We start from the raw sequence: 21,074 nt of genomic DNA, 5'->3' as shown, positions 1-21,074 counted from the left end.
TAACTCCACAGCACCCCAGATCATAACACTGGTCATATTGATATGGGGATGTCTCCTTTGTGGCTATAGCAGTCTCCACTCTTCTAGGAAAGCTTTTGTGAGATTTTGAAATGTCTCAGTGGTAAGTTTGGCTCATTTGGCCAAAAGAGCATTAGAGAGGTCAGGTACTGATGTTTGATGAGAAGACCCGTCTCACAATCGTGATTCTAATTCATCCCAAAGGTGTTTAGTAGGATTTAGGTCAGAACTCTGCTCAAGGCACTGAAGCTTCTACACGCCAAACTGATCAATCTATGACATTTTGAACCTGGCTTTGTGCACATTTGCACATTATTGAGGAAAAAGAAGGACCTTCAGCATTTGATACCTCAAGTTTAAATGTGCAAAGTTGTCCACCATGTACTTGAACGCTATAATCTTAACAGCACCCTTCACTGAACAAAAAGGAACTAGAAAATTTGGAAAGGTATTCACAAGCTTTTGGCCATATCGTGTATTTCAAAGCTAGTTGCACAATTCGTAAATTGACTAGAACATTGCCAGAAAATGATTTTGCAGCTCACTGACTTGCTAGTTGCCTGGAGCTCAAGATAAATAAATAAAATAATATAGAGACAGATCTTGCAGAGTCACAAGTAAAAGTATTTTTCTTTTTGTTTAAAGTAAGTTGGAAAATACTCCATACTCCAAATTGCCGGATTATGTTATAGTCCAACTGATAATAAAAACTATTTGCACAAAAGAAATATAACGTAATTGACTTAATTTTAGTGTAGGCGACTCAGGAGTATGACAATCAAAATTCTGTTAAGATAGTAATGAACCTACATTAAAACATGCTGAGTGGAAATAAGGAGAATTATAAAAAAAGTATTTGGCATTTCATTTTTGTGGGGCTGGAAGCCTGGTTAAGAAACACTGGTCCAGATAATGTTTTATCTATCCACCTTTAACCAATAACCGACAAATAATTAATCCTTGAAATGTTGCATTCCAATGAAATCTGTTACTTTATACATATCCATTCTTAAACATTAAAATAAAAAAAATCCAGGCAAAAGAACCCTTTAATAAAAGAGCTTTCTTTCTGGTGGCCCACGTCTTCCTCTCTTTCAGCACTTCAGCCATTCTCCATCAAACTCTTTGGAATTAAACACTTTGTGTTGGATGTCTGTGGACCCCGCTGTGCACTCTGGTTCCATTGTCTGACCCTTATATTATAGTTAAATCGTGTAATGATGTAGGAGAGGATGGAATCACTGCAGGAGACCCAGATATCTGACACCTTTGGAGGTGTAGAATCCTATAGAGACTGACAGAGGCTACAGAGCTCTAAAAGAAGGACGGCAGGAGCCACAGGGGGCCAAAGGGCTGAGTGGAAAACATCTTCTATTGCAGGAGCATTTATCCAAAATGCACAAGAACATCAGTCCAACTAAAACTAATTGTTCCATGTTTGATATAATCTGGAGAGTTAAAGCATCTGACAGATTTTTTGAATCTCTATTGGTGAGATCTCAGAGCAGAGTTCTAAGGTCTTGCACACCTGCTGTGCCCATTATAAGGGATTCAACTACTTCTGCATATAATGCTATTTATTTTATATTTAAAGTATAACTGCAGTTGCTGAAATACATAAAGGTAGATCATAAATGTTCAGGTGGAATAGGCAGTAAAGTCTTGCATTTTCAGGACCCAAAAAAAGGTAAGGGTTGTTTACTAAAAGTATCACATTTGGGTAGACTAGAGTCCCAACTTTCAGATATCACAGTCCATTGACTGTTAGATTTACCACAACAAAGCCCATGACCAACAGAAGTTTTATGCAATCTATGGTGAATTGTGGAGGTGAGGCTTAGATCTAGACCTGGAATAAGTTGGTTTTTACAAGCAAGTCAAAAGAGAAGGCCAATGGCCATCTAGGTTGGAATGCAAATGCGTGGACAATTCACAGGGCACTTGAAGGAGGCACCAAGGTTTCTGCAATTTGGTAGAATTGTCAGCTTGGAAATTTTCTTTTGACGGATACACAATATTTATTCAGGGATGTGGAATCAAGGTTTACTCTAGAGGGCTTTAAAATCTGGTCTTGACGATAAGTGTTGATGGTTTACTTATACCATGCTTTGGAGTTTCTGCAGAGGTTGGCTGTACAATATAAAATCTGGTTACATTAGATAGCAAACCCATAAGCACAACACAAATCCCACTTAATTTGTCAGCAATGGAGTATACACACACAGGTTTAGAATAAATCAAGTATACTTGCTGACTTTAGCACCTTTGGATATCATTATCTATTGGCTCACTGGTTTTATTTCCTGGCTATGGTTACTCTTTAAATAAAGATAATATCACCACTGTCTTCTATGATAAAGAGATGAAGGGACCGGCAATACAAGAAGCTGGTGTGATTACATCCACAGCTATTATTCGAGAGGCACATTGCTCTCACCTCCATAGCAAATGCATAATATGACCATGACTCCAGATTACTACAGACCTGGCTGCATAATAAAGTAATTTACTTTACAAAGGAGAGAGAATAATTCATTTGAAAGACATATTTGTTTTTACTTATTTGTGTTTAATGCAGAACCTTTTGAATTTCAATGTGCTTCCATCTAGTAGTTTGAGTAAAAGCAACATACGCCTTCCATCGTTGCAAAAATGACATTTCTGATGAAAAATAAAAGGAATGATTACTCAGCTAGATGAAGCAGAGGAAGCCAATGTACTATAGGAGAAAAAATAGACAAAGAATCCTGACCCAAGGAAGATTTTGCCTGGCTTGGTCATGATTGTAGAGGTAGATGAGGAGCAGTGTGTGTGAATATAGACTCTTGGTTGGAGAATAAGGGTCACTTCATTGGTGCATAACATTATACCTATTAAATCAATGTGTTTGAAAGGATTGGAGCCCCTCTTCTTCATGCTTTCTGTAGTTTTAGATCTGTTGGTAGTGGTGATGGTGTCTATGCCCTGCTGTGACACTGATGTTCTGGAATGTCTGTTGTGCCTGCAATACCTAAAACATTTTACCCTGAGGAAGCTCCAATTCCACTGAAACGCTTCGGCTATGTTTTATGTCATATGCAAATAAACTCATCATTGTTTTCCATCCAACTAGATTTTCTGTTCATCACATTTCTATTCATCTATGCCATGCACAGCGCTCCTCCTATAGCTCGACTATCTTTGTGTTTAAAGTGGCCCTATCTGAGGTCTTGTCATGAGCAAAACCAGCACAGATTGACAGACATACTCAAAAGATCTACCACTACAGCACATGTATAATACAGATTTTCTGACTGATTTCACTGATCTGAACCTTCTACTATGATAGGTAATTTAGGAGTTGGACTTCTGTAAGTTTTATTTATGATCCTGATAAAAGATTTCCCCAGGTACACAAAAGGGATTAAAAGCAAATACACCCCAAGTATGGGATAATCCTGTCTTTGAAGGCCGGTAACTGAACGATTTACTCTCATGACTGACATTGCAATTCATCCCATAGATGTTGAATAGAGTTAAGGTCAGGGCTTTGTAAATGAGCGCACATGAGTTCCTTCATTCCAAACTGATCAAACCATCTTTATTGGCATTTTTTTTGTGCAGTGGCCCAACAATGATGGAACAGAAAAGCATCTTCCCCAAACAGTTGGCAACAAAACAACAGTTGGTACTAATTTTCTTAAAAGGTCTTTGCATACTATAGAATTAACAGTACCTTTCCCTAGGAATGTCTAAAAAACAAAGAGGGCCATCTATATATTTTCAGCTATATAGTTTAGCTGGAATCACTGTGCTTGTCTCAAGCACAAAAAAGCCTTTTTGTCAGGTGTGTAGCTATAAATCAGGAGACCCCAGTAAAACTTTCATGGGACCCTTACCCACTTATGGTGGCCTCTGTGACCAAGGGGCCAATCAACTTGATGTCAATCACAGCCACCATAAGTCCTCTTCCTCCCTATTAAGGGCAACACAAGAGTGAGTAAAAGTATGGTATGTCTTCCAGTTTTAGGTATTCCTCAGCTACCCCCCTATTGATCACCTCCATTCTGCTCTTGAGGCTTCTTGCATGTGACCTCTCATCGCATGCCTTAAATGCTGAACAGAGGTCATTGATAGTGAGGGGCTGCATGGAAGCGGAAGGTAGTGAAGGAGGTATTATACTTTTATTTACCCACTGCACTGGTTTGCATAGGAGGAGGCCTGGAGGAGCAGCAACTACTGAGGAGGCACTGAAGGGTGGGTAGAAGTTAGACCCCCATAGAGGCCCGGATCACCAATGGCCATAGGGGCTGCTTCCCTAAGTGTTACGCCAGTAACTTGGACAGCTGTGTTTTGTATATGTAGGAAAAATAAAGGAGAAACTAAAAAAAATCCAGCCACATAAATGTAATAATTATGCTGGGAACCCAGAAAGCCAGAGGAATAAAATACATTTCTTAATTAACAAAGATGAAAGCACTAGAAACAAATCGCTGCAAATATATACATTCAGGGGAGGAATATATGATAGATATTAATATGCTTATAAGACTGAAATAAATGGCAAGCTAACAAAGGTGGGGGAAATCTGAGCATTATGCAGTACATAAATCAAACGTAAGCCAACAGATGAAAACATGGTAACTAATTACTGAGGCCCATTATTGGTAATGTGCACTCATTCTGCGGAGTGGCCGTTCATTAAGATAACTGTACCAATGCCAATGCAAAAATAAGATAAATGGCACAACATCAAAATGTAAAAATATAGAACAATGAATTCTATTAGCAAGGGGAAAAAGTGTGTATGGTTTAGTACTGTAAATAAACAGACGGCCAATCAATGGTGAAAAGTTTGCCATGTAGTCTAAGTCTTTGCCACTCATATACTCTACGGCCAAAAGTTTGACCACGTCACCACTACCTATATAGCCAAAAATATACAAACAGCTCAACAAAGTCAATTAAATATTGTGCAATATGCTTTAAAGCACACAAGATGACCGCAATGTAACTAGATTGTGCCATGGGGGTTGATTTAATAAAAGGATACAGATTCTTCACATAGCAAAGTAGATAAGTGGATCCCTGCAAGGGATATTTCCCTTAGCTTTGTAAATGAGATGACGCTCTGCTGACTTTAATAATGTGCAAAGAACAATCCAGTTTTTTAAAGAATTCCTTGCACGCGATTGGCAAAGTGAACTAATACCACATTCAGTAAGCTAAGTGAATTAGGTCTTGCAAGTCCATCAGAACATTTTGGACAAAACACCAGATCTTTGGGGAAAGCCCCTTGAAAAATTTAAGTGGACTGCACAGAGCCCCAACTTAGAGCCCATTGGAAATATTTACTTTCTCTAATGAATTTAAACATCAGTTGTTTGAGTTTGTATGTGACCTTGCAAATACTCTTTTGCCAAAGTAGGCAAAAGGTCCCACAGATTCACTCCTAAATAATATGGAAAGCCTTTACAGAATGGAGAATAATATGGCAGCAATTTCCATATTAACATCCCTAGTTTTGGATTAGGATGTCCTACAACCTTATGTACTGTATGAGTATGGGCCTATACAGTTGATAGCTGGTCTGCATCCTACTGGATTTCCAATTGGTAAGTAAGGCTGCTCATAACAATTATGGGCTAATAGGATTGGGAGGACATTGACTAATGCTAAAGGTAATACTGATGCTACCAAAAAGTGTAGGAATATGTATATTTGATCCTTCATGGTTTGTAGCCTTCCAGTTTGACTTTCTACTTGTGGAGTTGTAGTCTCTATCAGAATGTAAATTACCAAGTATTATTTTAATGGAAATGCATATTCAGAAATACTGAAAAGTACTTTTGAAATGAAATTAATCTGTTCAAGTTTATATAGGACTGGTTTAGGTTAACCTGAGAGGTATGGTTCTCAAAAGTGAGGGTTAGGTTTAGGTGTTTCACATAAAGAGTTTAGGAACTGGTGAAGTGAAGAACTAGTAAAAAGTGGCAAGTTATGTGTTTTAGTACAACATTTTTATTTGTTGTCTTTGAAAGTTCTTTGGGTTGACAGCACAGCATCTAAACCAAAAATATTGAGCTTGCCTACTTTAGTTGAAAAATCCATCTACTCTACAATCTACTCCAACCTTGCCCTGGCCATAAATGGACTTTTTCTTCATAGGCTTCTACCTGGATGATTCCACGGTGTCTGCAGTTATCTGGTTGATCCAATTTGCCTGATTTATTAAAGCTCTCCAGGACTGGAGAAGGTAGATTATCATGGGAGAACCTTGTTCATCTAGCACAGAGGTATCCTACCTTTTCAGACTGGAGGACCACAAAATTAACCGGCCCTGGGCCATGCATGTGTGGGGGGCCAAGTGTCACTCAAAGGGGAAATGATGCCAGAACCCGCCCACTCTCCCAAGTCTGAGCCTGCAATGGGAGAGTGAGCGAGTTGTTTCCCGAGACAATCCGCCCACTTCCCTGAGCCTGGGACCTCTACGGGAGGCATCCACAGCTATAGCTGGTGCGTTTACCCAGCGGGGTCCTTCCCCTGACCCCACTTGGGGGTGCACCAGCCAGGGGACCACTAGTTGGCCACCGCTGATCTAGCAAATCTGAAATAAATTCCTTAAAATTAATTTGCTATTAATTGGCAAATATTTTGAATCCTGGACCAGATCCATTTGAGGTATGCTGGATAACCCAAATATAGTCTATCTTCTCTAGTCTTGGAGAGCTTTATTAAATGAGACCCAATATTTCCAATTTGTTCTCAGTTTACCCCATGGCCTTTCTCCAAGTAGATGCTCGGACCTAGCTCCTGCAGGTATTTTCCCTTGGACCATGTGCATTTAATGTACAGCGCTGCGTAATATGTTGGCGCTATATAAATCCTGTTTAATATTAATAATATGTCACTTTTATGTTACGTGGGCCTTGTCAACATCTCACCTCTCAAAGTTGTTTTTTGATTACTGACCTTCACACCCCCACATGGCAAAAGAAAATCCAAACAATTCTGCAAAAATAAACTTCTTACTTTATTTTCATAGACTTTTTCCTACCAGGGCTACGTTTCAGTAATGGGTCCAACAAAACTTCTTCTAAAACTTCTTCATTTCTCTAAGCAATTTAAGACTACATGGTTTTAGGCAGAGTGTTTTAGAAAAGAACTCTATTTTACTGAAGAAATATAGATCAATTTTTATAGTATCTGAAGAAAGAATTGTCTTACACAATCTGTATTGTTATAGCAACAAATTGGATAGGAGTTTTCCCAGGAGAAGATTATTGAAGACAGTGATTGGTTTCTATGGGTAGCACGGTCTGAGAGAAGTTTTCTCTGAGATACTTTGGAAAATCAAGCCTACCAGGCTTTGTTGTATGTTCGCAGTTCTCCTAAAGAAGGAATGATGTAAAGAAACAATTGAAGTTAGATGCCTTTAGCTGTGGCTGTTCTTTTTTTTGCCCACTATTCATAATTTATTATTACAACCAACGATAGATGGAATTGACCAGGGAACAACATAACTTTGCTCTATAAAATGAATGGAGCTCTTACAGTAACCTGTTACCTAAATAATAAATACAGATGTGATAGGTGGAATGGAAACAAAAATAAGTTATTGCTATTAGAACAAGGAGAAAACTTGGTTAAGCCATGTTGGTGGCACAGGACAGGCATTGTGAAACATCATTTCTGAAATATACTTTAATGGACAGTAGGGATTATAGATTAAAGGGATGGGGATGGGCCATTCCAGTGTTTTCCAACCAGAGAACTGTGGAATCTTGGGGTTCCTCAAGAGGTTGCTAGAGGTTCCTTGAACAGAGAAGAAAGTTTAACAGATCCAAATGATCTTTTTGGCTACCTGTAAGGTGAAATTCTTCCCATTGGGCAGCAATGTATGGCGGGGGTTCTTCCCACTGACCACCACACTAATTTACTGTGAGCTGTGGACATAGTAATTATAGCAGGGGTTTCCGGAAGACCTGGAAGTTTTCTTCAAGGGTTCCCCCATGCTAAAAAGGTTGGAGAAGGATGGGTTATACAATATGAAGCATCTGGTGTGAATGTCTTTGGCTTTCCTATTTAGCCCTTAAATACAAATGCTGGAAGGTAATTGGCTGCTGAGCCAAATATATATTCCTGTGGTTCCTATGATATGGCCCCTAAAAGGATGTAGGTAGATACAGTATTTCTAAAATATGTTTTCATAATCCTCCATATAGATATTTATATTCCATGTGACATCTGATCATCTCTTATGTAGACTTATTAGACATCCTCAAATGGAATGATGGGCATTCATTGGCTTGCTCTTGGTAATGATGGACATTAGTTGGCTTGCTCTTCTATTTTGTTTTTCCACAAGATTTTAGAACACATTTAAAGGAATGGTGTTCTTCTGTGAAAAGAGAATTTGTAATGCCAAGTATTGATGTTGGATAAGAAGATCCAAATCCTCTAACCATTCTGATTCAAAGGTGCAAAGGTGATGAATTATAGGTATTTGAAGACCACCTAACTTGAACAACACCAACAATATTTTTTTGGAGTCTAAAATGCCTTTGTATGTTGTAGGATTGGGATTAGCATTCAAAAAAATCAATGAACTCAATCATTTAGAGAAAACTGTGTTCTTTTTGCCATATAGTATAAGTTCTACATATGTAGAAGATCTCTAGAGCTCCTTAAGTAAAATGTGAGAGGTGGTCTTGCCTACACTACCAATCAAATGCTTGCTTTTGGTTCTTTTGGTTCTAGTTTACGATAAATTATGAAGACAACTGGTCCATACCTCTCAAATTTCACACCTTCACTTTCATTCCCTACAGTTTTCCTACATCATATAAATGCCAGTTTTATGATGAAATCATAAAATGATTCAATATCTTTGTTTCATGTAAAGAGACGACGCTAAAATCCAGGGGCCTGGAGCACAGTTCAGATCAATCCAACTATAAACCACATACAAAATTATTTTTAGCTTTTGAAATGCTAATTTGTAGTATACATTAGATAAAATCCAGCAATTTCCAGTCCATAATTAAATTCAAAGCAAAGATGTGTATTCAGCAGAGATCAGATTTAATATGAGAATGTTGTAGATTAGTGAATTTTCTCTACTAGGTGAACTCGTATGCTCATTGAGCTCATCCTCCGGACTTCTTAACCATGCACTGCTTACTGCAGAAATTGCTGGTGCTCTACTTCTCTATGTAGTCCATTCTTGGATGCAGGAAATCATTATCTGTGGTGGCCTATTACTCTCCAACCCATGTGGGTGGAGGACCTGCACTTGCCAGGAGTGTAGGTTTGAGGAGCACTGATGTTCCAAAAAAGGAGCATGAGATATAGAGGTGGGCTGTTAAGGGAAATCTAGACTTATACAATTGCCTTCAAATCCTTCCACAATTCTTGTCCTACTTACCTTTCCCTCTAGCCGCTCTCTTTGCTCCTTCAATGACCTACTAATGACTTCCTCACTCATAACCTCATCACACGCAGGGCTCCCAGACTTTTCTAGAGCTGCCCCGACTCTCTGGAATAGTCTTCCTCGTCCTATTTGGCTTGCTGTGCTTGGCTTACTTTCTGTGCACTCAAAACCCAATACTTCACCTTCACCTATCCGTCTTCTTCTGTCTCCTAAACCCTCACTAGTCACCCACCATTCCAAATACCCCCTCCTATTCTGTACTACTTCCCTACCTCTTAGATTGTAAGCTCTTTTGGCCAGAGTCCTCTTCTCCTCCTGTGTCACTGTCTGTATCTGTCTGTCATTTGGAACCCCTATCTACGGTACAGCGCTGCGTAATATGATGGCTGTTAAAAAAATACAGTTTATTAACAATATTAATTCAAAGTGGATCCAGCATCAGCTATATGTTTTAATGGTTTTCGTGTCAAGCGCATGTATGCTAAGTAACACTTTAGGCATCAGGCATCCTTTCAAGTTCTGATACATTCTATCAATCCCTGATGAAGCAGCAGTGTTTGGTCCCCGAAACGCGTTAGCTAATGTTCATGTAATTTTCAATTATTTTTGGAATCCTTATTTCTGGTTTGGTTCTGAATGTGTTTTTTGTGTATGGAGTATGTTCCCTGGCACTCACTGCCCTGTTTGTGCGAGGCCTTGCCAAAGCCAATGAGATTATTGAATATATTTATTCCCCCTGCCACTGTGAGCCCCATAACCTCTTAGGTTCGTCATTCTACTAGATTGTAAGCTCTTCGGGGCAGGGTCCTCTCCTCCTCCTGTATTACTGACTGTATTAGTCTGTCATTTGCAACCCCTATTTAATGTACAGCGCTACGTAATATGCTGGCGCTATATAAATCCTGTTTATTAATAATAATAATAATAATAATAATATTAATAATTTTCATTTTTCTCCAGAAAGATGAAGCAATTCTTGTTTAAGAATTTAGAGTCACAATCAACTTCTGGGATATTGATGGTGATTTAGAGGTGATTCAGTCATATAAATCTTGGAATCTCCGCAGCTCTCTGACATGAATGTGCCTCCCTCTGCAGCCTCTTTACTAATCCACAATGTTGAAGTCTATGTAGAAGAGACTGAGGACCTTCTGCCTGCAGCAGAATTATGACATCATCTCAGCCTAGGTAAAGTCATTAAACTGAAGCTCAGCAATGGTTTTTTAAATAATAAAATTTAAAGGTGCTGTTCCAAAAATGATATTGCTCTGCATCCATGATGTATTCAGGTTTGCAACAGATGGCAGATAATCCACCTAATGTACTGTAGGTTCCTATCAATGGAGCATAAGTAAGTGCATTTGCTCATCACTGTGCACATCTGGTAAATGAAGGGAAGATCCACTTTGTCTAATAAAGGCCTATGGGCCCAGTTGGCACCCCACTGTAGGTGCACCCACAATGATGCATTTGGTGCCACACTACTGCATTAAAAACACTTCAAATAAAAAACACTTCAACAAGCTGCAGCTTATTAATGAGATAAGCCGACAATTTTTGCCACATTACAATTCCCTCTGGGTATATTCATTTGGAATAATTATCTGCAGGCACGGAGAACCATTGAAGGCTCCCATCTATATGCAGCCGTCTGCAATCTGCTAAACCATGACGGACAACCAAAATCACTCTTTTTCCACCGCTGCTTACTCAGAAACAGCTGCATGAATTTTACAAAAAGCTATTCCAATTTTCCCAATTCTTTACCACTCAACTCTATCACTCCATGCAGCCTCAGAGCTCTCCTCTTTGTAGTCCAATTCATTTCAGTAATATCCCCTTTGGCCATCATTGTAAGTAACTGAAAGCTCTAATACCGCACATCCCTTCTTTTGGAACCAATCCAACAATTTAGCACTTGCCAATCCAATCGCATGTCAGTGTCATGCCAACGGCATTGTGGGAGTTGTATTATTATTATTTGGGGAGGGGGGGGGGCGGCGGCGAGATTTAGATATGAGCTACTACTGGATTCACACATTTATGCTTTAATGCTACCCACTGGCAAATTAACATTCAGCTAAAATCCCATTATTAGGAAAATCCATACTAGCTGTGATTTTCTAATAGGCGTTTAAAATTTCGCACAAAGCATAGTGATCATTATTTTTGACAACTCCTATTTTGCCTGGCATACAACGCATCCCCTTTGCAATGATATGACAATCACACGCTAGGCAATATCTGTGATACAGCTTATAGACTCATCATTCACCTAAAACATTCCTCAGTCCTGGCATTGCAAAAACTTATACAACTCTGGAGCTAAGAATATGTTACATGGAAAGAATCGACTTAAAGAGACATCATCAATCTTAATATTGTCAAAGCCCCCTCCAAAAAAAGGTGAGATGGGTGCTTTAAAAACGGTCAGCAATAAAAGTTAGATTTAAGTTGCATGGATATACATGATAATCACCTCTCTATATAATTGTCACTATATATAAGGATTGCACAAATGGCACAAAATAACACGAGCACATCATTTAATTACTTGAGCATGGGATCCAAGCACCTGAGAGAATAATTAGGCTTAATATTAAGCTTCGGCTATGGAAGAAGATGAACTATAACCATGCAGCCCATGTATGCTTCCAAAAAAGAATCCAATTTTTCAATGAATACAAATAAAAACATTTAGATTTTTTTAATACCATACCTGACATGCAAACGATGAAATTGGCTTGTAGGAAAAACACCACCTCCCAAACAATTTCCATTCTACGATTTTCATACCAACTGCATCACTCAACGGAACAATCAATAGAACACTTCCCAATGGCAAGGTCCCTCTCTGCTTGAGTGTATTTCCCAAATATGTTTACTCATGTCCAAACTGAAAAAAAAAAAACCAAAGCGAGGACCTCAACTCGATCCTGTTCTTTCCATCAGAGGCAGAGAAAAGAATTTAAAAACTGGATAATATAACAGAGAGAAAAAATTATTTAAAAAATCCAAATTTGTATGAAAAACAGGTTATCTCCAAAGCCAAATCTTCTAGAGAAGCAGAGGCAATAAAATAGGGCTAAATGAAGAGTTGGCCAGCAAGATCATTATCCGTGCAGTCGATCCCCCAGCCATGGACATTAAAGCTTTGGAGTTTTATCCCTTCAATGCATCTCCCAAGACAGTCATGGTCATCCTTGTTTGAGCTGGGGGTCCCCCTAGGAGAAAGGTGATTGAGAGAAATCAAATCATGAAACAAATCAAAACATTTTGCAGAGAAAAAAGAGAAATTGAATTGAAAATAACACCAGTGTGATGTTATGTGACTGACTGCAGCAAGATAGCATTGCAAAGGGTTTAATTTTTTTTTTTTTTAGCCAAGGTTCCTTATTTGGACACCAGGGGGAGCTGAAGCACTACATAAAAACCTCCTATGAGCCCCTAATGCACATCCTACAGAATTCAGGTGTACAGTCATTTCTATACATATGACTACATTAGATTTTTATACTTGCAGTCAGATAAATCCTAGACATGGCTGGACTGCATGCACTAAAAGCAAGCTTTTTTTTCTTTGCATTGCATTTTTTTTTAAGAATGAAGCTTTTGCCATTTGCAAAGGACTCTATTTAAGCTCTTTTGTATCCTGGCATATTGGGCTTTGTAGAAGAAAAGCTGGCATGCTGTGTAATCAGCCAAATATCCTGAGGCTCTTCTACCTACCAGGTAATCCAGGCTGGCACTGTCCTGTGCTGCTCCCTTCCAGAAGGTGCTGTCACTGGGGACACATGGGTGATCTTTGGAAAAAGAAGTAGGTCAGATATTGGCAGTTTATTCTACTTTGGGGACATTGGCTTGGCTGGAAGGGTAGAAGTGCAGTCCAGATAGGAAGGGTAGGAGTGCAGTCCAGATAGGTGATCACTGGAGGAGATTAATGCCAAGAGAAGGCAGCCTGGCATGGGAGGAAGCACTTTCATCTGCTGCAGGTCAGTGCTGATGGGATTCCAGAGTTTACAGTAAGTCCTGATAGTTCTTCATCCAAAAACACTGAGCAGATGATTAGATCTGTTCCTAAACTCATGCGCACAGGACCCACAGATCCTCTAGAACTCAGCAATCTTTCCTTGCACCCTGCACAATTCAAGCATTAAAAGCCATCAGAACCCCCCAGAAGTCCACATGGTGCCAGGCAGCTTTCAGACACAAGAGCCCCCACCTCTAGATTTGGTGCAGGAGAGCTGAGGGAGCTGTCCAGGGTGCTGAACACATCCAGGTGCGCAATGTAGATTCCAGGCACAGGGAGGGAGTGCTGCTTGTATTCCAAGCTGTCTGTGTACAGTGTGCAATGAAGCAGGCTTGTATTCACTGGCAAACTCTGCCCATCCTGACCTGCAGTCACTGCCTGCACTGACAACCCCCCCACCACCAAGCTTTGCAGACTGTCAGTCAGTTAGTTGCATCATGCATGGTCATCCCAGCCACCAGCAATCCCTCCTAATTCCTATTCAAGGAAAAAACATCCTTGTCACTTGGGGGACTTTACTTAGTAAGAGGCAATGTAGACACAATCCATATTCAGTGTATACAGACTGCTAGCAATCCCAAAAAGACACCCCCACCTCCCAGTCCATGCACTGTGATTACTACATAACCTCTCTCCATTGCTGATATGAACATTTCCACCATTGCACCCTTTTTGATTTCAATGTGAAACTATTTTACTGGTGGTAATATATAATAAGCAAAAACTTTTGATTTTCCTCAACCAGCTGCACTTTTTTGGATTGCTTGTTTTGATGTATTTATTTTATTGCATAATATTTTTTTGTTTGTCTTTTTTTTCAAAAAATAGTTTATTGGTTTATAATTTTTTAATTACAAACATTGGTAAAATAAACAACAAAAAGGGAAAGGGAGCATAGTATAAGGGGGTCATCAAAAATAATTATCATTTCTTAACTGTGCAAACTAGCCTAGATTTCCATATTCAAATAAAACTCGAGAACTATTAACTATACATTGTTATCTATACAAAAGGTTTAATCAAGAGTTATTATAACATAACCATTCTTCATATCTTTTTAATCAATTTTCATATGCTGTCATTTTCATTTTTCATAGCTTTCTTCTTATATGTAAAATGATCTTTGCTGTCCTGGTCATGTCTGCACATGTTATCCCTGTAGACCTAAATGGGGATGTGTGCAGAGGCAGATGATTCCATAGAAGTCCATGGGCTGTAATGCATTGGTGTGATCAGGCCATGGTGGCAGGATGGAAATAATTAGTGGAATGGCGGATGTTAGTATGGATCTGTGGAAGGGGGAGGAGGTTGGCTTAGCTCAGGGGAAGTTGGCACAGGATAGAAAACATAAAAAATCTGGTATTGGAATCTGCTATTGGAAAGTTCACCTCACTTCCTATCTGGGATAATGTTGTCACTTCCCCCACTCTATCCAAAATCAAGCCAAAATCCAGGCAAGCTATGGCTTGACATATACTAGTAGCTACAAAAAAAAAATTAAAGGGTATGCAGAAAAATTGGAAGGGTTTGAACCTCTTTCTGTTTTTTTTTACTGTCTGTAAACAGCAGACTGAACATAGTCTCTCAAAATGCAAAGGGTTAAGGAGGAGGAGGGGCGTTTCAATATTGGACCGAGCTACTGTGGCTCAAGGGGTGAAGGGCTGGGAGTGTAGTTGACATGCCAGACTGATCCATAATCACTCAAGGTTTAAATAGCTGGGTGGGGACATGTCATAAGCAAACTTAGCAACAACCATCAATCATGTTAGGGAGGTTGTGAATGGAGGTGTGTTAGCAGTAGACTGAGCCACAGTCACCGAAGATGTGAAGAACTGGGCAGGGGTGTGTCAGTAACAGACTGATCTCCAGTCATTCAACACGTTAAAGACCTAGGTGAGGGTGTGTTAATAGCAGGCAGAGCCATAGTCAATTATTATATAAAGAACTGGGCCAGGGACAAATCAAGAGCATACAGATCATCTGGACTGGATGGGGGCATGTAAGCCACAGTCAATCAAGATGTGATGGGCTGAGCAGGGGCGTGTCAGTAGCAGACTGATCTCCAGTAACTCCGCATGGGAGGACCTTTGTGGGAGGGGTGTCAGCAGCAAACTAAGCCATAGTTCCTCAGAATATAAAGAGCTGGGGGTTATCACTCACAGGCTAAGCCACGGTCACTCCATATGTAAAGAACTGGGCAAGGGTGTCTTAGCAAGCAAACCGATCCCCGGTTGCTCAAGATGAGATGGGCTGAGCAGGGGCGTGTCAGTTGCATACTGGTCTCTTGTCACTCCGCATGGGAGGACCAAGGTGGGGATGTGTCAGCAGGAGACAAAGCCATATTCACTCAAAATATGAAGAGCTTGGTGGGGGCATGTCAGCCGCAGGCTAAGCCACAGCCCCTCAAGATATGAAGGGGCGTGACAGCAGCAGACAGATTATGCGACTGCAGGGCACGGCATAATGGCATGGCATCCTGAAGTTATGGGGAGACAGAAACTGATCATTGTAGGACAAATCTGCTTCCATGCTTGTCATGGTCAGAAAGAAAGAACATGGCAATGTTGAACAAGGGGACTGGTGGAATCATAAGGTACATAATGTTTTTCCCTGTAATTTTCTAAATAAAAGCACTTCCTATGTGCACTGCACAAGAAAAAAAAAAGTCTCTAATATTAAAATTACATTTTACCCAGCTTTTGATCACCCCTAATAAAGATTTCTAGCAAACCTTTTCAGAAGCCTTTCCCACCTCTCGGTCCATGCAATGTGATTGCTGCTATTTAGCCCTCCCTGTTGGTAATATGAACATTATTCCTGTTCTCTGGAGTACGCACCTTCGTGTGTTTATTGTGCACTCTCCGTGCAGTAAGCCTCAAGGCTAAAGCATTTTAGTTATACCACATTAACCTATCTGGTCCTCTGCTAACTGATTTAATTACACAGATAATTTCTCAGCAATGAAAGGGGTGAAATTTAAGTGAAAGATATAAGGCAAATCTGCATTTAATGCCCTGGATTATTTTGGTGTGAGATATAGTTTATCCCTAATATCAATGTCCCCAATCTTTTGCATGGGGTTGGATAATCCATAAGAGCTGTTTCAGCTTTTCTTGCTTGCTGCATAATATATATTTTTTACATTTAAAGTGAACAGATCATGGAAAAAGGTTTTCTTTAAACAAACCAAATTGCTAAAATCACATATAAACTTATAACAGAGATGGGTAAAACTCTCGTCGGGTTATTTTTGTCTTGTTGGAGGAGATATCATTCACTTCTAGTTCAGAAGATGCAATAGGATGTCAGAGTAAATCTCCATAAAGTAGGGGGAATTACCTCCATTATTTACGCAGTGATCACCAGAACTGGTTGGAAGATTCTCCCCACCTCTTGTTTTAATGGCAACTCATAATTTTGGTTCTCCCGTTGCTTTTTGTTTGGGTGAGTGTGATCACCAAACGAAGGGCCAATGTCCTCAATGGGGCTATAAATGGTCCTCCAAACTTGCCAAAGGGCCTTCTCCATGCTTTTAAAATCTACAATTTACAGGTTATATGATTAAAAAATTGTTTTGCGTTTTTTTCATTGCATTAAACCTGGTGATCCTGACACCTTGTGCAAAAACTTACTGGTATACGGTGACAGGTTTCTTGTCACCCAATCACATGGGCTTCTGAAGGTGACTACACAAGGTGGCAATTTCTGCACACATTACACAGGCATGGTCCACACCAACTGGAAACTCACCCTGAGAAATGCCATGTTGCCATTGCTAGAAAAAAATCCTTTTGCCAATTCCTATTCCCTTCCATTTCAAAATTGGTTATCCCCAATGAGGAAGCGGGGGTATGGAACCCCAGAAAAGTGTTGGCTTTTTAATGTACACTATAGATATTATAAATCTAGACACTGATTAATATTTTGACACTCTTCTTTTTATAACTCTGAAAAAGGCCACATAGACATCTAATCACCAACAGCTTAAACAGCCATCATAATACCAACGCTCCCTAAATGGTACAATTACACCACAGTACTACGAGACACAGTCCTCGGTTAGGTCCTGCATCATTTGGTTGCAGTTTGCTTCTTGTTGAGTTAATCTTAACATTGGTGCTGTAAACTGTAATTGCATCGATGGGGCTTTGCAGCCAGAAGGATCTTGTAAATATATAACAGGCTTTGATCAATCGCATCCAATGATTACAACAAGAAGTCATAAATTTAAAGTTAAATGTAGCTCTGGCACTGTAAAGAAAGCAATAGTATGTCTTCACAGGCAATATCCCCTACAATTGTGCCTATTTAGCAGATGCTGTGACTGTTCTCTCATCTTGCAGGTAATGAACTCCATCTGTGCCTGTTGTACTTCTAGTATTATTGCCATTGAGTGGAAACTAATGACAGAAGCAACACCTAATGCTTGAAGAATGTGGCTTTCCATTTTTCTCCTACCATGACGGGTCGCGGTTTGCCATGGAAATTAAAGGAAAACCCAAATCAGAATTGAAACTTCCAAAAAATAAGAATTATAACAGGTTTTATGCATTTAGAATTTATATCTTGTTCCTCCAAAGCCAGCATCAGTGCTGAAGGGTTCCACAAAAATTCTCATCCATTGTGAACATTGTCTAAAGTCTAACTCTAACCCTAATCATTCTAGGTACTCTTGATTGCCAACATTATGTGGACACCTGCACAGCGCACTTAAGAAAACTTTTTGACATCCGGTTACAAATCAGAGGGCATGCATAAGGAGTCACCCCCTTTTGATTCTCATCCATTGTGAACATTGTCCTCAAGCCTAACTCCAACCCCAACTTTTCTAGGTTCACCTGATAGCCAACATTTACACCTAAATGGGCTTTTGATAAAGAGTAGGTCCCCTTTTGATTCCATTTTATTGCGAACATTGTAACTTTAACCCTAGCCCCTAAGAGTACTCTTGATGGCCAACATTATGTGGACACCTGTCAACATTATGTCATTATGTCAACACCCCTAAATGAGCCCTTAGACATTCCAAATATGTGGGCATGTATAAGTACTCAGCCCCTTTTTGATTCTAAAGCAAGCACCTGTGCTGAAGGGTTCAACAAAGATTCTATATCCACTGTGAACATTGTCATCAAGACTAACTCTAACCCTTGTGGATACTCTTGATGGACAACATTTTGTAGACACCTGCACATTACACCTTAAAAAGCTTTTTGAACCCATTCCAGATCTGTGGGCATTTATAAGGAGTAGGTATCCTTCCGTTTCTCATTTATTGTGAACATTGCCCTCATGTCTAACGCTAACCCTAACTCTTATAGGTACACTTGATGGGCAACCTTACGAAGACAAAGGAAAAACACAGCTAAATGAGCTTTTGGATATTCCATTCCAAATCTGTGGGCATGTATAAGTACTCAGGCCCTTTTTTAATTCTCATCCACTGTGAACATTGTCCTCAAGCCTATCCCTAACCCTTGTGGATGCTCTTGATACATTTGGTAGACACCTGCACATTACACCCATTCTAGATCTGTGGGCATTTGTAACGAGTCAGCCCCTATTGATTCACATCCATTGTGAATATTGTCCTCAAGTCTAACTCTCACCCTAATCCTTATAGGTACACTTGACGGACATTTTGTGGACACCCAAGCATCACACTTAAATTAGCTTTTTGGGCATCTCATTCCACATCTATGGGATTTTGTCAACCACCTTTTGGGTCTCATCCACTGTGAACATTATCCTCAAACCTAACCCTAACCGTTCCAGGTACTCCTGTTGCCCAACATTATATGGACACCTGAACATCACACCTGTAAGCTTTTGGGACATCCCGCTCCAAATCTGAGGGCATTGTCATTGTTCTCCAGCCCAACTCTAACCTTTCTAGGTAATCTTAACGGCCAACATTTTGTAGAGACCTGCACATTACACCTAAATGAGCTTTTCCAACCTTCTAATCCCAGGTTATGGGCATCTATATGAAACGAGCCCCCGCTTTGAGGCTATAGCAGTCTCCACTCTTCTAGGAAGACCTTCCTAAGATTTTGGAATATGACTATGGGTCTATGGGAATTTGTGCCCATTTGAAATTAGATCAGGTACTAATATTGGGTGAGATGACTTGGTTTGTACTTGGTATTCCATTTCTAAGGTGTTCAGTAGTGTTAAGGTTAGGGTTCTATGCAGGTCACCCAAGTCCCTCCACATTAAACTCATCAAACTATGTCTTTTTGATGGAGATGGATTTGGGCACAGGGGCACATGCTGGTAGTTGCAGTGGGCAAGGTTGCCACAATGTTTGCATGCTGTGGAACTAATAGTATCATTTTTTAAACACATTTTGTAGGGTTCACATTATTTTGACCATATAGTGATGATCAATGGTTCGGTTAATGGTTAACAGCATAGTGGGTGAAACTAAAATTGAATCTCCTGATCTGTTTACTTAAAGGGCGTTACTATAGAGAAGATTGAAGCCAATGGAATTGAATGACAACCAGGCAACTAACATTTTCTAGAAGGAAACAATAACAATCTGAGTATAGAGCCTACAATCTCTTCAAAGGAGGTCCAGGTCTACAAATAACAATAGTCAATCATAATAAAACTAGTTTTTGTTATGTGATATTTACCTTTAATGCACAGATACTTAACAGTACCTGTTTCTGCCACTAGATGTCCTCTGTCTGATGGCCAGCATCATTCAACCCCTATTCTCTGAGCCCAGGCAGCTGTAGCCATGACTGAATATTGAATGAAGGAGCAGCACAACAAGCTCTCCGTCATTCTGCCTTCTCCTCCTCTCAACGTGTTTCTTGTCAGGACATGATCTAATTAACCTATTGTGCTGCTTCCCTCTTTCACACTGGTATTTGAATAGGCTATTATAGTATTTATAATTGCAGATCTGCCTTTATTTGTCTCATTTACATTTCCAATAATCTATCAGCTTTAAGAAAACGGCTGGCTGGTTAGTGGAAGCTAAAACCATAGATATTGTATTTCATCTACAGCTCTATAAATATCTGAAGCTAAGATATAATGACATGGTAGGGGTAGCATATCTGTACCAGCCAACCAGATAATATCTTTGGCCAGCCTAGTGTGATGTAGACTAATGGAATGACACAACTGACTGGTTGCTACGGGTTACAGGGCCTTCGTGTAAGCTGCACAATAGGCCTTGAAGTGTTCTCAGAAATTAGCAAATTGTATTTCTAAACACATTTCACAGCCGCCGCTCAGCCGGGGCCCCATGACAGGAGTGAGCCAGGTGATCGAGACCTCAGCAATAAACGTGGCTTCCCGTAAGTGAATCTAGGCTCGGCTGAATTGACAGCACTCCATGAAAGTGGATGTAACGTCAAACCACTCCAGTGATTCTCAGCATGTTTTCCTCTTTTTTTAATATATTTATTTATTTCCCCTCAGCAAAGGATGCATTTATTCAGAAAGCGATGTCATTGGCCTTGTTTGCTAGATTTAGATGGATCTGTACAGTAAAAACTAAAAGCTTGAGTTTTGTAGGAACAAGAGAAGTGTGGATGAGCAATGCGTAAACAACAATACAAAGATATAAAGGTAAAAATAACACAATATGTACAT

At 39.8% G+C, this 21,074-nt stretch overlaps 1 protein-coding gene and 1 long non-coding RNA gene across 3 annotated transcripts in view; one reads left to right on the top strand and one right to left on the bottom strand.

Annotated features, from left to right (window-relative positions):
* The window catches only part of CA10 (carbonic anhydrase 10), a 152,264-nt gene extending 138,414 nt beyond the window's left edge, over positions 1-13,850 (bottom strand). The window contains exons 1-2 of one of the 2 annotated variants that reach the window (XM_072403364.1): positions 13,160-13,850; positions 12,150-12,654 (exon numbers count right to left, since the gene is read on the bottom strand). In XM_072403364.1, the coding sequence (XP_072259465.1) occupies positions 12,150-12,210 (61 nt within the window). In that variant the 5' untranslated portion in view covers positions 12,211-12,654; positions 13,160-13,850. The remainder of the gene's footprint in view (positions 1-12,149; positions 12,655-13,159) is intronic. The other variant, XM_072403365.1, reaches the window with a different exon arrangement.
* LOC140325503 (uncharacterized) overlaps positions 12,888-21,074 on the top strand; it is a 71,800-nt gene continuing 63,613 nt past the window's right edge. Inside the window, exon 1 of the long non-coding RNA XR_011919687.1 lies at positions 12,888-13,162. This is a non-coding gene — a long non-coding RNA (uncharacterized lncRNA). The remainder of the gene's footprint in view (positions 13,163-21,074) is intronic.

The sequence above is a fragment of the Pyxicephalus adspersus genome, chromosome 3 (assembly GCF_032062135.1).
Source record: "Pyxicephalus adspersus chromosome 3, UCB_Pads_2.0, whole genome shotgun sequence".
In the NCBI taxonomy this organism is placed as follows: domain Eukaryota; kingdom Metazoa; phylum Chordata; class Amphibia; order Anura; family Pyxicephalidae; genus Pyxicephalus; species Pyxicephalus adspersus.
The sequence above is the reverse complement of the archived record's forward strand: the minus strand, read 5'-3'. Positions and strand labels throughout refer to the sequence as shown.